Genomic DNA, 15,490 nt, shown 5'->3' on the forward strand with positions numbered 1-15,490 from the left:
TAACTTCACTTAGCATAGTATCTTCAGATTTCATCCATATTGTGACATGTGTCAGAATTTCCTTCCTTTTTATGACCGAGTAATATTCCATCATATGGATATTTCATATTTTGTTTATCTATTCATCAGTGGAGAACTTGGGCTGCTTCTACTTTTTGACTATTGTGAATAATGTTTCTATAAACATGGGTTTACAAACATCTGTTCAAGTCCTTACTTTCACTTCTTTTGAAAATAAACCAGACATGGAATTACATGGTAATTCTATTTTTAATTTTTTGAGGAACTGCCATACTATTTTCCTTAGCAACTGCACCATTTTGCATTCCTACCACCAGAGCACAAAAATTCCAGATTTCCCTGCTACTTTGCTAACACTTATTATTTTCTGTTTTTTTTTTTTTTTTTCATTGTAGCCATACTAATATATGTGAAGTGGTATTTTGTGATTTTGATTTGTATTTCTCTAGTTGGTAAAGAATCCATCTGCAATGCAGGAGACCCCAGTTCAATTCCTGGGTCGGGAAGATCCCCTGGAGAAAGGATAGGCTACCCACTCGAGTATTATTGAGCTTCCCTTGTAGCTCAGCTGGTAAAGAATCCTCCTGCAATGTGGGAGACCTGGGTTCAATCCCTGGGTTGGGAAGATCCCCTGGAGAAGGGAAAGGCTACCCACTCCAGGATTCCGGCCTGGAGAATTCCATGGACCATATAATCCATGCGGTCACAAAGAGTTGAACACGACTGAGTGACGTTCACTTCACATTCACAAGGAATGTGAATGAGACAGATGTTCAGTTCATTTTAGTTCAGTCGCTCAGCCCTGTCCAACTCTTTGCAACCCCATGGACTGCAGACGCCAGGCCTCCCTGTCCATCACCAACTCCCAGAGCTTACTCAAACTCATGTCCATTGAGTCAGTGATGCCATCTAACCATCTCATTCTCTGTCATCCCTTTCTCCTCCCGCCTTCAATCTTTCCCAGCATCAGGGTCTTTTCCAATGAGTCACTTCTTTGTATCAGATGGCCAAAGTATTGGAGTTTCAGCTTCAACATCAGTCCTTCCAATGAGTATTCAGGACCTATTTCCTTTAGGATGGACTGGTTGGATCTCCTTGCAGTCCAAGGGACTCTCAAGAGTCTCCTCCAACACCACAGTTCAAAAGCATCAATTCTTTGGTGCTCAGCTTTCTTTATAGTCCAACTCTCACATCCATACATGACTGCTGAAAAAAACCATAACTTTGACTAGATGGACCTTTGTTAGCATCTTTTCATGTGCTTAAGGGCCACTTATATATCTTCTTTGGAAAAATATTTATTCATATCCTTTGCCCATTTTGTGGTTGGGTTATTTTGTTGTTGTTACTGAGCTGTAGGAGTTTTTCATATATTTTATCAACCCCTCGTCAGATACATGATTTGCAAATATTTCCTCACCTTCCATGAGTTGGTTACCTTTTCACTTTGTTGACTGTATCTTTTACTGAATAAAAGTTTTCCATTTTGATAAGATCCAATTTACCTATTTTTTGCTTTTGATGTCATAGCCAAGAAATTAGTGCCAAATCAAACACTATGAGGCTTTCAACCATGTTTTCTTCTAAGAAATTTATAGTTTTAATTGTCACATTTGGGTTTCTGATTCATTTGAGCTTATTTTTGTATATGGTGTAAGGTAAGGATCGCTGTGTCCTTTATGACCTGACCTCTAAAGGGGAAGTATTTGCTGATAACTGGTTCTCTCCTAAAACATCTTCCTGGTCTTCCACTTCTGTGGTGTCCAGGGGCTTTACTTATGTTTCCATATATATTTTAGAGTGAACTTGTAAGTTTCTACTTTAAAAAAAGGAAAGAAAGAAAAGCCTTCTGGGATTTTGATATGGATAGCATTGGATCTTTAATTCTTAATTAGGGAGAATTGATATCTTAGTAGTGTTAAATCTCATGATCCGTTAAACTAGCATCTCTTCATTTATTTGCATCTTCTTTAATTTTGCTATACAATGTTTTATAGTATTCAGCCTAAAATATTTTGGTTTTCTTGCTATTATAAACATTATTATCTTAAAATGCTACTTCTTGCTGGTATGTGGAAATACAGTTTTAGGTTGATTTGGATTCTGCAACCTTGCTAGATTCAATTATTAATTTAAATATTAGTATAGATTCCCCAGGAGTTTCTACATAAATAATCATATTGTCTTAAAATAGAATAATTTTACTTCTTCCTTTCCAATATTTATGTGTTTTATTTCTTTTTTATGATCTTCAGTTTGTCAAAGGTTTCTTAGATAATATACAAAAAGCATTATCCATAAAAGAATAATAAATTGGACTTTACAAAAATTTAAAACTTTTGCTCCCAAAAAACATCATTTAAGAAAATGAAAAAGTGCTATTTGCTGAGAGAAACTGAAGCAGGTGGCCATGCCCTCCTCCAGGGCATCTTCCTGACCCAGGGATCAGACCCACGTCTCTTATGCCTCCTACATTGGCAGATGGGTCTTTACCACTAGCGCCACCTGGGAAGCCCCACACATGTACATACTTACACACATATGACAACAGATTTTTATCTGAAGTTTATAAAGAGCTCCTGCCACTCAATAATTTAATTTTAAAAATGAACAAAAGACTTGAAGACACTTCATTTTGAAAGGTGTCCAAATGCCTGTAAGCACATGAAAGATTCCTACTATCATGAGGCGTGAGTCGATGGACCACTCTCACCACTGGTCTACACTTCCAGGATAAAGTCATCATTGGACTGGCCTTCGACTGTGTGGACAAGATGATATACTGGACCGACATCAGTCAACCTTCCATCGGGAGAGCCAGTCTGCATGGCGGAGAGCCAACCACCATCATTCGACAAGGTGGGCAAGCAAGCATCATTCTTGGTTTTGCTTTTAGTAGCCCACGTGGCTCTTGGGGGAGAGAGCAGAGTCATGCGGTGTATGGTTGCTTCCAGGATATGGTGATTGGAGATGGGTTGGGTTCTTGGGCCCAAACATCACCCTTTCTAGCCTTCTTTGAATAGTCCTCCAAGGACTCATCACTAAGTCATGAACATCTTAGCTGGGATGTGTTGCTGAAATAAAATTAAAACAGGGTACGTGTCCATGCCTGTCTCTGAAAGCTTATGTAGCCAGTTTTAAGGAATAATAAAAGCTAAACTTAACCATCCAGTTTGGATATATGCATCTCCCTCTGGCTGCTGAGCCTCGAGTTGATTCTCAGACTGTCTGCCCCTTGGGGTGGTCCATTAGGCAATAAACAGAAAAATCATAAAGACGGGAGGGTCACAAGCATATTGGCAAATACTGTCCCTGAGAGGTGAGTCTATTCCCAAGACAGTTTTCAATTTGAAGGGTTATCACTTCAACCTGTAACCTCATGGTGGGGTGGGTCTCCTCTATTCCATCTCACCCTCACTGGACTTTGCTCAGATTGCCAGAGGAGTACAGCAAATTAGGCTGAACTTTCACAGACATTTCTGTTTTTGTTGCATCAGTAATGGTAAACCACATGACGCTTTGGCACAGCCTACCCCTCAACATTTAACCTCAATTCCTTAATTTACAGGTGCCAATTTAAGCCAAGGACTCTATTATTTTAATGCCTACATTCAACAAGTCAAGACTATTTTAAATGGATATGTTTTATCAAGATTCAAGTCCATTATGACAAAAAGTCCAAGGACCTGTAAAAATTCTCCTCTACTGAAAAGGTCAAATATTGCACATTGCTCAGTCTGTGACTTAACCAGCTGCCTTGCAGAAATTTTCAATCAAAAGACATTGCCATGCCAATGATATGTGCTATGTAAAATCATCTTGTTTTCTCTGCAAAACACTCAAAGGTGCATCTTTAAGGACTTCTTGGCTTGGGGGAAAAAGCAAAGATACATCTTTAAAATATTTGAGTCTCTTTGGTATTTCTTTTTACTGATGCTTGGGGCTGAGTGTTATTGTTCAGTTGCCAAGTTGTGTCTGACTCTTTGCAACCCCATGGACTGCAGCACGCCAGGCCTCCCTGGAGTTTGCTCAAACTCACATCCATTGAGTCAGTGATGCCATCCAACCATCTCATCCTCTGTCATCTCCTTCTCCTCCTGCCTTCAGTCTTTCCCAGCATCAGGGTCTTTTCCAATGAGTCCACTTTTAGCATCAAGAGGCTAAAGTTTTGGAGCTTCAGCTTCAGCATCAGTCCTTCCAATGAATATTCAGGTTGATTTCCTTTAGGATTGGCTGGTTTGATCTCCTTGCAGTCCAAAGGACTCTTAAGAGTCCTCTCCAGCACCACCATTCAAAAGTATCAGTTCTTTGGCACTCAGCCCTCTTTATGGTCCAGCTGTCACATCTGAACATGACTCCTGGAAAAAGCAAAGCCTTGACTAGACAAACCTTTGTCAGCAAAGTGATGTCTCTGTTTTTTAATACTCTATCTAGGTTTGTCATAGCTTTTCTTTCAGGGGCTAAGTGTAGCTTTTCTAATTTAATGTCTCCCTACAACTTTTGATAGTGTCAGAAGGGGCCTTGTGCCTGTGGAACAGCCCCTGGGATATATTTTTCCTTCCTTGGCTCCTTCATAAGAGATAATATAGCAGGAATTAAGCTGAGGTTGAGTTAAACAGGTTGACTATGGACACAAACCTCAAATACTTTTCTGGGAGCCAACGTGCTATTTAAATAATGTCTGCTAGTTTTCATGGCTTGCTTTAATGAATGGAATGAAGTTTTTAATGAATACAAGTTTGAAGATGCCTTTTTGCATCTTAATGCTGTTGAAAATGTTTTTATTATCAGTAATTTGACTTCAAAAGCCATAGGAAGTGGGGAGTAGGTCATCGTTTGCTATTTCCTGTTGTTTTTGGAACTGATAATGATCCAAGAAAGCTTTAAGACCAGTAAGAAACATTCCAGACAAAAGCCCACTGTGAAAACACAGAATTAAATCAGAATGTGGATCTTTGTAGAAGAAAGATCACTAGGAATACATTGTCTTTTTAATTTCCAAAAAGAGAAAGAAGCTTCCACTTAGGTTTTCATCATGGTATTTTCCTAGTGAGTGAAAATGGCAGTGGGTATCTTTCCTTTTTCTTCCTAATTTCATAATGTCTGAATCCCGGGCTTCTCTGTTTTTCCTTGAGTTAAAGTCCTAGCCAGATATCTTTAATAAGTATCATCATCTGTTTCCTTTTGATACAATCAGTGTGGAATATATTGCCTTGCAATTTTCCCATCTTGCCCTGACTCACAGGAAAGGATGAGGTTTTCCAGGCCTTTCCTTTGGCTCCTTAGCCTATAAAGAAGTATTTTTCTGGTTGGGGGAGGAGTTCTGGTTGCTCTTGGGTTTGACGTCAAGACCAGGCTGTTCCTTAAAAGACAATTGGCAAGGAGTTCCTTCCGGGAACTTGTAAAGATACTCTCATTAAACAGCCTTCCCTGGTCCCACCATGTCTGAATAGCCCATGCCTCTCAGACAGGATGTTCTCGTTCTAAATATACCCTAGAATGATTTCTTCTGATTTTGTCTGAAGGTCTGAAGGGGTCTTTGGAGGTCAGTCTCACTGTCTCTGCCTCCAAGGATGTGGGAAATATTTTCAGTCGGTTCAGTCGCTCAGTCGTGTCCGACTCTTTGTGACCCCATGGACTGCAGCACACCAGGCTTCCCTGTCCATCACCAACTTCCGGAGCTTACCCAAACTCACTTCCATTGAGTCAGTGATGCCATCCAACCATCCCATCCTCTGTCATCCCCTTCTCCTCCCGCCTTCAATTTTTCCTAACTTCAAGGTCTTTCAGATGAGTCAGTTCTTTGCATCAGGTGGTCAAAGTATTGGAGCTTCAGCTTCAGCATCAGTACTTCCAATGAATGAATATTCAGGACTGATTTCCTTTAGGATGGACCAGTTGGATCTGCTTCCTGTCCAAAGGACTCTCAAAAGTCTTCTCCAACACCACAGTTCAAAAGCATCAGTTCTTTGGCACTCAGGTTTCTTTATAGTCCAACTCTCACATCCATGCATGACTACTGGAAAAACCATAGCTTTGACTAGTCGGAGCTTTGTTGGCAAAGTAATGTCTCTGCTTTTTAGTATGCTGTCTAGGTTGGTCATAGCTTTTCCTCCAAGGAGCAAGCGTCTTTTAATTTCATGGCTGCAATCCCCATCTGCAGGGATTTTGGAGCCCCGCAAAATAAAGTCTGTCACTGTTTCCATTGTTTCCCCATCTATTTGCCATGAAGTGATGGGACCAGATGCCATGATCTTCGTTTTCTGAATACTGAGTTTTAAACCAGCATTTTCACTCTCTTCTTTCATTAAGAGGCTCTTTAGTTCTTCTTTGCTTTCTGCCATAAGGGTGGTGTCATCTGCATATCTGAGGTTATTGCTATTTCTCCTGGCAGTCTTGATTCCAGCTTGTGCTTCATCCAGCCTGGCATTTTGCATGGTGTACTCTGCATATAATTTAAATAAACAGGGTGACAATATACATCCTTGATGTTCTCCTTTCCCAATTTGGAACCAGTTTGTTGTACTTTATAAATCTTTGCTTTGAGTTGGAGTAATAAAGACCTTGTTTAGAATTAGAAACGATTGTTTCTAAGTCTTAATAAGCTTTCTCTGGTGGGAGTCCTTCAGGGGAGCTTAGATATCTCCATCATTCAGAGTCATGATCATCGTAGAGTTTAGTGAAAGCTGATACGGAGGGGACTGAGGGTTGGGACTGCTTCGCTATTGATGAAAGAACACAGTGCTGCAGGGATGGTTTTATACCAAGTCCCTGGGGCAGGGTAGCTCCATCCTTGGCTCTTCCCCTTCCTGTTTCCACTTCCAGCCGTACTAAATGACCTTCAACTCCATAATCAGCTGAGGGGAAAGAGTCCAAGGTGACCCCAGTAAAACCCTGGTAGGGTTTTAGCTTTTAATTTGGTTGTATTTATAGTCAGGAAACCATTGCAATCTTGAACTCCTGATTAGGTTTGGTGGGTGCTAAAGGCTCCCATTGCAGTCAGCTTATACTGTGGCAACCCCTGGCTTGAAAATCAGTTACTTAGAGCCTAGTAAAGACTTCTGGGGTGTTATTTGCCATCACTGATACCCGTTCTTTGTACTCTTAACACTTGTATGAAAGTAATAACAGCTGTGATTTCTTGCATATATTCTCGGCAATGACCTATTTTCCCCCGTTGGTGAATAAGATAAGTCTGTCCCATTCTCCATCTTTAGATCTTCCTGTGCCTCCCCTTTACATAAGAGATAAGCTCTAAGCTTGTTAACACATGCATCCTAACTTTATCTCTGGCCACTCTCCACCCTCGGGGTCTCCAGCCACACAGAATGACATCGTATACTTCAAGCCATACCCGTTCTTCCTTTATACCAGTGTGCTGGTCTCCCTGCTTGGAAAGCTTTGACCGGGATCCCTGCCTGAGAAAGTCCTGTTGTTCCTGCAGTAGCCAGCCTTATGAGGTATTGCCTCCCCCAGGAAGTGTTCCTCGGTCTCCCCAGGCTAAGTCCAGCGTTCCTGCTCCATGCTCCACAGAGCCTGGAACTCAGCCTGAGTTGTGATTGGCTGTGGGCTCCTGGAAGTCAGGGCCACAGCTTCAGCATCCGTATGGGTTGGGTTCCCATATGGTACCCATCCATCCATTCCCAATATGGATATCCATCAAGGGAATGAGTAGCACTGTAACATTTGTCCCAAAGTGTTATTTATCTTAACAAGCATTTAACACTCCCATTGGTTTTCTCAAAGTGCAAGGGTTCGATGCCAGATGAAATAGCGCTGAGTAATCAGAAAAACCTCATCTTACTCGTTTAAAAAAAAATCAATAATGTTTGGTGTTTACGTCTAGATCTTGGAAGCCCCGAAGGCATTGCTCTTGACCACCTTGGGCGCAACATCTTCTGGACGGATTCTCAACTGGATCGGATAGAAGTTGCGAAGCTAGATGGGACCCAGCGCCGGGTGCTGTTTGAGACTGACTTGGTGAATCCCAGAGGCATCGTAACAGATTCCATGAGAGGGTGCGTGCACGCTAAGTCCCTTCAGTCGTGTCCAACTCTGTGTGACCCTGTGGACTATAGCCCTCCAGGCTCCTCTGTCCTTGGGATTCTCCAGGCAAGGATACTGGGATGGGTTGCCCTCCTCCAGAGGACCTTGCCACCAAGGAGGCCCCCGTGAAAGGGTATCTTTGTGTAAATCTGTGTGTGTGTCTATTCAATTTGCATCTGCCCTTGTGCATATTCTCAAAGTTTGACTGTAACTCCAGCATTGCTGTCCTGAAATGAATGAGTTTAGGATGAATGAGTCCACAGTTGGTGGCTTATAGATATCTGAGGTGAAGCCAGAACATTTATTATAATCCACCGGAATCATGAACTCAGTACCATATTTGAGTTGTATCAACTCCAGAAGAATATCGAGGTAGCATCACTATCCCCCTGGGGCTCCTTCCGGGGGCCCAACCCGTGAACGCCTTGGAGGCCCTCCCTCGGGGTTTTGTGAGCACATTCTTTCCCTCACTGCAGGCTCTGAGTCTTACACCCTAGGCTCATGTCTCCTTGAGGCTTTGGCATGAAACCACATCTCTAGTTCTGTGGCCATTTGGCCGCCTCTCTGATTTCAGGTGCCTTGACCACTTATCCTGCCAGCGTTGCTTCTGGGCTTCATCCTCTGCGTCTGCTTTGCCTTCCTGAGTGCTGACAGCATATGAGAATCCCCATGTGTTTATGTCAGTTATGGCGCTCTATTTTTTAAAAACAGTTTCATTGAGATATGTCAGTTATATTTAAGGGAAGTGAAGTTGTTAGTAACAGAATGATTCAAGGGGAAAACCAAATAGAAGGATCTTTACAAAGGCAACGTGTCTTGGCTCCTCCAGATCCTTTAGAGCCATTAATTTTTATTTTATTTTTAAATTTCTTGGTTGCACTGTATGACCTGCAGGATCTTAATTCCCTGGCCAGGTATTGAACTCATGCCCCCTGCAGTGGAAATGCAAAGTTCTAACCCCTGGACCGCCAGGGAATCCCCTATCACAGGTTCTTTTTAAGTGTCTTTAAGTGAACTTTTCCTCATACATCTTCATTATTTCTCTTGCCCTTTCACATCCTTTTCCTCCAGGAATCTTTATTGGACAGATTGGAACAGAGATAACCCCAAAATTGAAACTTCCTACATGGATGGCACAAACCGGAGGATCCTGGTGCAGGATGACCTGGGCTTGCCCAATGGGCTGACCTTCGATGCCTACTCGTCTCAGCTCTGCTGGGTGGATGCAGGTGATGGAAAGCCCCAGGCCTCGCTCCTGGGTCGGAACAGGGCTTCGTTTTTTTACCAAATAATCATTGTTATCCACTGTGCTATCGAGAGTAGCTATTGTGGGGAATAAGGCATAAGATAACTGCTATTTTTCTGCACAAACATCAGCTGCATATCTTTGCTTGGAAACTGTTTCCCACAGCTTGATGTAGCCCAGGGAGTATTCTCAATCTTCCAGGTCAGGGGTCAGCAAACTATAGCCTGGGGCCAAATGGTATGGCCACCTGTTTTGGTATAACCTGGGAGCTGTAAAAGGTTTTTACATTTTCAAATGTTACATTTTAAAAGCTTATACAAATTCTTGTATAATGTCCTTGATTTCACCTCTTGGCTCACACAACCTAAAATAGTTACTATCTGGCCCTTTAAGAAAAAGTTTGCTGACCCCCAGAGCCTATCCTCATCCTGGTACCTATTAAGCAATTCATGACTTACATTTTCGTAGCTCCTGCTTGTCCCTAAGCAGGGCTAAGGCAGGACTTGAAGCCAAGGAAGATAAAGTAAGGCAGTCCTGATGTGTGGTCCTGCCTGGGCAGATTTGAGGTGCCCCTGATGTGGGCAGGATGCGCAGTTGGGGAAGAATGTCAGTCATCCATCAAGTCTCTGTTGAGTTCCTCCTTGGTTCTAGACACTCAGGTACCACGGTAGATGCAGGAAGTAAAGCAGGCACAGTTAAGTGGAAACCCAAGCCTTAAGTTAGTCATAATGCAGCCACTGATGCGCGGCTGTGCATAGCTGCTCACCCAGTGGGAGCAGCTTAGCAATTCTAAGGGCTCTGAAAACACGGAGGGAAGGTCTAGAGGGGCTTCAGGCAGGACGGATTTGAACAGAAGCTGGAACATGGCATCCTTCTTACTAAGCCCCTGGCTGCTCCAGAAATGGGTGAAATGGGGTGCTCTTCCTCTGCTCTGGCTCCCTTCTCTCCATCAGAACCAGGTATGGGTACTGGATGGAGGTGGCACTGAGCAATGAGAGGGGCGTGGGAGGATGAACAGACAACTTCCCAGTTTAGAAGAGCACATCTTGTGTTCTCTCGGATCTGAGCGTGTAACACTTGCCCTCCTTGCTTTTCGTTTTGGACACAAAGGGGCCATTTCTTGTGTGAACAATGCACGATTTGTTCTCACCCCACACAGGCACCCATCGGGCCGAGTGCCTGAACCCTGGTCAGCCCAACAGACGCAAGGTTCTTGAAGGGCTGCAGTATCCTTTCGCCGTTACGAGCTTTGGGAAGAATCTGTACTACACAGACTGGAAGACGTATGTCAGCTGCTGCAGCGCGGGGGCTGGGGGACCTGCCCTGCTGCCCTCTCTGGAGGCCACACCCTTTGCAAGCAGCCTCTTGGCTTGACCTTCCCGCCTCCAGAGATGCCCCCTCTCCCTCGCCCTCTGATTGTCAGAGAGGAGGGCAAGGAAGGAGAGGGCAGTAACCCTAGGGAAGCAGGGGGTGCGGTGTATCTTCTGGATGCTCTTGGATGGGCAGCTTCAAGTCCACAAATGGGGACTTCCTGCACATGTCCCTTCTCTCCCTAGGAGAGACCATGCCTACTCCATGCCACTATTTTATTATAATTCTTAAACTGCAGTATTCCCAAAGCTCCTTCTTGACCTTTCCTGCAGAAAAGTAGGCTTAAAGCAAGCAAGCGACTGTGGCAGGAGCTTCAGTATAGAAAGTGGACTTCCCAGCTTGGGATTTAGAGCCAGAGGGCGGAGCTAGCTGACCTTTGTCCTTTCTTTAAGAAGCCAGAGAATTGCAGGCTTCAGGAAGAGGTAGGGATGGCTAGGAAGTAAGGCCAATGTATCTGTTTGGGGTTTTTTTTGCATCTTTCTATGCTATTTTGTCTGATTCTTTGCCACCCCACAGACTGTAGCCCACCAGGCTTCTCTGTCCATGGGATTTCCCTGGCAAGAATACTTGAGTGGGTTGCCATTTCCTCCTCCAGGGGGTATTCCCAACCCAGAGATCCAACCCACGTCTCCTGTGTCTCCTGCATGGGCAGGCAGATTCTTGACTGTCTGAGCCACCTGGGAAGCCGTTTATGGCCTCCAATTTATCCCCCAAGGGCTTCCCTGGTGCTCAGATGGTAAAGAATCCACCTGCAATGCAGGAGACCCAGGTTCAATCCCAGGGTCAGGAAGATCCCCTGGAGAAGAGAATAGCTACCCACTCCAATGTTCTTGCCTGGAGAATCCCGTGGACAGAGGAGCCTGGCAGGTTACAGCCCATGGGGTCATAAAGAGTCAGACAGGACTGAGAGACTAACACGTTCACTTTACCCTCCAAGCGACAAAAGAGGTTGCCCTGTAGAGAAAAGTTTAAGCCATTAGATGTGTTTTTTGTTGTTAGTATATTTTTTGGTTTTGTTTGTTTGGCCATGCCGCATAGCATGAGGGAATCTTAGTTCACTCACCAGGGATCAAACCATGCCCCCTGCATTGAAAGTGAAAAGTCTTATCCACTGGACCATCAGGGAAACCCTGCCGTTAGATGTGTTTTAACTTGCCATCCTTTGACACTGTAGGAATTCTGTGGTTGCTGTAGATCTCGCTGTTTCCAAAGAGACGGATTCCTTCCACCCCCACAAGCAGACCCGGCTCTATGGCATCACTTCCGCCCTGTCCCAGTGTCCTGAAGGTAACTCACCTGTGCTCTATGTAGTCAGGGGCTGGGTTGGCCCCTGGGGCTCAGAGCCCACCCTCTGGCCGCCCACTATGTGGCCTCTGGTAGCCCTGATCACAGGGCAGGTGAGACCTAGTCCATTCCATCAAGGGTCTTCTTTAATTAGTAGGTAAGCCAGATGAATCAATAGAAAATGGTAGGGAATGAAGTGGATAGTGGATAAGGGTGAGGAAAAGTATTGACTTTTGGAGTGGGTCTAAAAGTATGCTGTCTTCAGGCTCCAAGGAGGAAAAGCAGTGTTAGGGTCTCTCCTGCTTTAAAAGTTCATCCATTTGGCCAGACAGCAACAACAATAATTGATAGTAATAATAATTGCAAACATGAATGTGATACTTCCTGTGAGCTGGGTACGTCCCATGTATTAAAAGTCACTGCGTGCTTTGTATCCACTGGTTCACTTAATCCTCGTAGCAGCCCTATGATGTAGGCGTTATTATTTTGCCCACTTTATAAATGAGGATACTGGAGCCACTTGCCCAGAGTCACATGATCCCTTCCAGTATTCGTGGCAGCAGACTTGGGGGTAAGTTAGGCAGCCTGGCTGCGGTCTATGCTATGGCTTCCTCCTTCCTGGCTTCCCTCTTGCCCCCTAGTGAAGCGGCCAAGCTGCATAGAAAGCACATTCTGCTTTAAAATTCCAGCTCCATGTTATGACCAGAGCTGGAAAACCCTCCCTGAGCTCTGCTAATAGCTTTGTTGGTAAATCTGCATATCCCCCAGATCAGGAATCCAGGTTTTTGCACATTTGGCAAATCCTTACTGATGAGGAAACAGCCAGGAGATAAGCTGAGTTAAATTTTCTATACAGCTTTCTTGTTCTCCAGGACCCCCCCATAAGCTTGGCCTCCCAGAGACCAAACAGGGGGCTAGTATGGAGGTCACTCTCTCAACTGATTGAACCGCTGAGCTTACTTCTGCCTTTTCCAGGTCACAACTACTGCTCAGTGAACAATGGTGGCTGTACGCACCTCTGCTTGGCCACCCCAGGAAGCAGGACCTGCCGTTGCCCTGACAACACCCTGGGAGTTGACTGTATCGAGCAGAAATGAAGAGCTCCTTGTGTGCTCTCCAAAGTATTTCGCAGCAGCACCCTTCTCGAAAGGGTCCAGACTGAAAACTGTCTGACCTGGTGGCTGAATGGCCACCAGGCCCAGGTCCAACCCAGCCTGAGCCCCAACAGCATTGCCCTCACTGTTCCCCAAAACACATGCCCCCAGCTTCTGGAATGGGAAAGCCTCTACTCCTACACAAAATCTCCCTGACCCTAACCCTCAGACTAGCTTATACAGCCCTGAGTGAGGATTATATGCCCCATCCTGGGGCTGGAAACTGGCCCCAACCTTCATACCCCCATGGTGAGCAGAGCTTCCCAGGGCCTGAGCTGCCCCCCTTCCTTGTGGCCTTACAAGCTCAGCCTCACTTTGAGACACCCATTGTTCCATCAGCTGCTGGACACATCGAGGCTGTGAGCGAAGGAGGGAGTTTCCTCTCCCACAGTTTTTCTTGGTGCTCTGATTTCCCTCTTTATACTCCTAGCATTTATCCCCTGAGTTCTATATCACTTGCATCCTGCCCAAGGCAGGATGTGAGCAAGCCCTGCCTTTTAGTCAAAACTCACCGTGTCCAAAAGATATATGGGTATTTGGTGGATGATACTGAGCAGCCTCTCCCAGATAAGTTATTGGCATTTCTGAAGTAGTTGTTGGTAGTCAAAAGCTTAAATCAAGAGTGTCCAGAGAAATTCAAGGTGCAGAGTCAGATGTTTGAGGATGGGGATTTTATTGATGTGCCTTAAATTATACCAAAGATTACCAAAGTATTCCTCTTTATCCAAAGCACTTGGATCCTAGCATCTGGTTCTTGGGGCAGCACAGCCCCACTGCTGGCACCTGTGTCCAGCCTCCACGTGGAGACCCATCTGAGATACAGGCTGGGACTGGGGACCCCCTGCAGTCCCTCATCTCTGCCCTCCACCCATGAGAGCCAATCTACAACCAGTCGTGAGCTCTGTGCTCTTTTGTTCATCCTCCATCCATGGCCCTTGCTCACTGTATTCTCATCCAAAGACACAATCCAGGAAGGCCAATCTGAATATTTATATTAGTCCTCCAGACACTTTGTTCCTCATTGGTATAATTAAAAGGTCCATTACCACATTTCACATTTATGTTTCTACAGCTTGTTTAGAAAACATCTCCTGACCATATATAGCTAGTGGTATTTGGCAGGGGGGAGGCAGTGACTACTTCCCAAAGTCCTAAAAGAATGGAAATTTTGAATTGAAAGCTAAGGATAAGGAATTTGCGTCAGTGAAGATCGGGTTAAGGAAGTGAGAAGACTCAGTGAAAAGTATCACGAAGAGATTGATGAAGAGCAGAAATGGAAAACCCAAGAGGAAGGATAAAGGAGAAGATTTAACAATAACAATAAGAAAAGCTCTTAAATAATGCCAAAGAAAATATGATATGTTCTTTGTCAGAGGACACTTCTACACTTAAGGACATAGAAGAATTTCCCTGTTTTTCTTCTTAAGGAAGATATCCCTCTTCTAATCTGCAAACCTCAGTACCCTCAACTCCCCCTTAACACACTGCTTTTCTACAGCACATAGGAGCCTGAAATGAAAGAACCTTTCCTTGAATAATTGGAGTTTGTTTTGAGAAGCAACTATATCCCCAAGAATCACAAGGTTTGGGGAACACATGAGTCTTTTATGTAGCCAAACCACATAAATTAGTTTAACTTTCCTTTTCTATTTATCATTCCATATCCAACCCTCTATATCAAATGTTTTGTCATGATTTTTGTATAATGATTATAACTTTTATTCATTTTGCTAGATTCATTCTAAAAATTTTTTAAACAGTAAATTCTTAAACTGTGGAAACCATTGAAGGTGCTTATTAACTGTTCCCCAGATTTGTACAAGTATTGGATAACTCCTTGAGTTTACAGCTGTATAAATTTTAGTGCAGAAAATAAACTTTTTTTTGTTAAAAAAAGTCTTCTTTTATCTTGTTTGAATGAAGATACTTAATCTCAGGAGGCAGATTCACAATGGAAAGACAGTCGTTTAATAATCTGCAAAACCTGTTTAGCCCCTAGTGTTATAAGAGATGGTTTTTTCCTCAAGTGAGTCTGCAAACTTCAGTACAGTTCAGTCACTTAGTTGTGTCCAACTGTTTGTGACCCCATGAACCGCAGCACGCCAGGCCTCCCTGTCCATCACCAACTCCCAGAGTTCACCCAAATCTAAACTCATGTGAAACTGAGCAGAAACCTGTGAGATTCTCCTGGGCGCAAAAACCTTTGTGTCCCCAGTTTCTTGTTTGCAGGGTAAAGGCTTCAACCTCCTAGACCTTCCTGAGTACCAAAGAGCAGATTCAAACAGTTACTAATCAGGGAAGGCAGAAAATGCAGAAACAAAAGAGGATCAATCAAGAAACTGGTGTAGCCATTAAAGCAGGATCCTGG

The 15,490-nt window shown here is 44.0% G+C and overlaps 1 protein-coding gene across 2 annotated transcripts in view; it reads left to right on the forward strand.

Moving 5' to 3' along the window:
- The window catches only part of LOC120860490 (nidogen-1), a 98,686-nt gene extending 83,678 nt beyond the window's left edge, over window positions 1-15,008 (forward strand). For both annotated transcript variants that reach the window (XM_040236307.1, XM_040236308.1), the window contains exons 15-20: window positions 2,754-2,880; window positions 7,868-8,039; window positions 9,139-9,296; window positions 10,473-10,596; window positions 11,859-11,971; window positions 12,944-15,008. In XM_040236307.1, coding sequence (XP_040092241.1) covers window positions 2,754-2,880; window positions 7,868-8,039; window positions 9,139-9,296; window positions 10,473-10,596; window positions 11,859-11,971; window positions 12,944-13,065 — 816 coding nt within the window. In that variant the 3' untranslated portion in view covers window positions 13,066-15,008. The remainder of the gene's footprint in view (window positions 1-2,753; window positions 2,881-7,867; window positions 8,040-9,138; window positions 9,297-10,472; window positions 10,597-11,858; window positions 11,972-12,943) is intronic.
- The last annotated feature ends 482 nt before the right edge of the window (window positions 15,009-15,490 follow it).

This window comes from Oryx dammah, unplaced genomic scaffold (genome assembly GCF_014754425.2).
Source record: "Oryx dammah isolate SB20612 unplaced genomic scaffold, SCBI_Odam_1.1 HiC_scaffold_11077, whole genome shotgun sequence".
NCBI lineage: Eukaryota > Metazoa > Chordata > Mammalia > Artiodactyla > Bovidae > Oryx > Oryx dammah.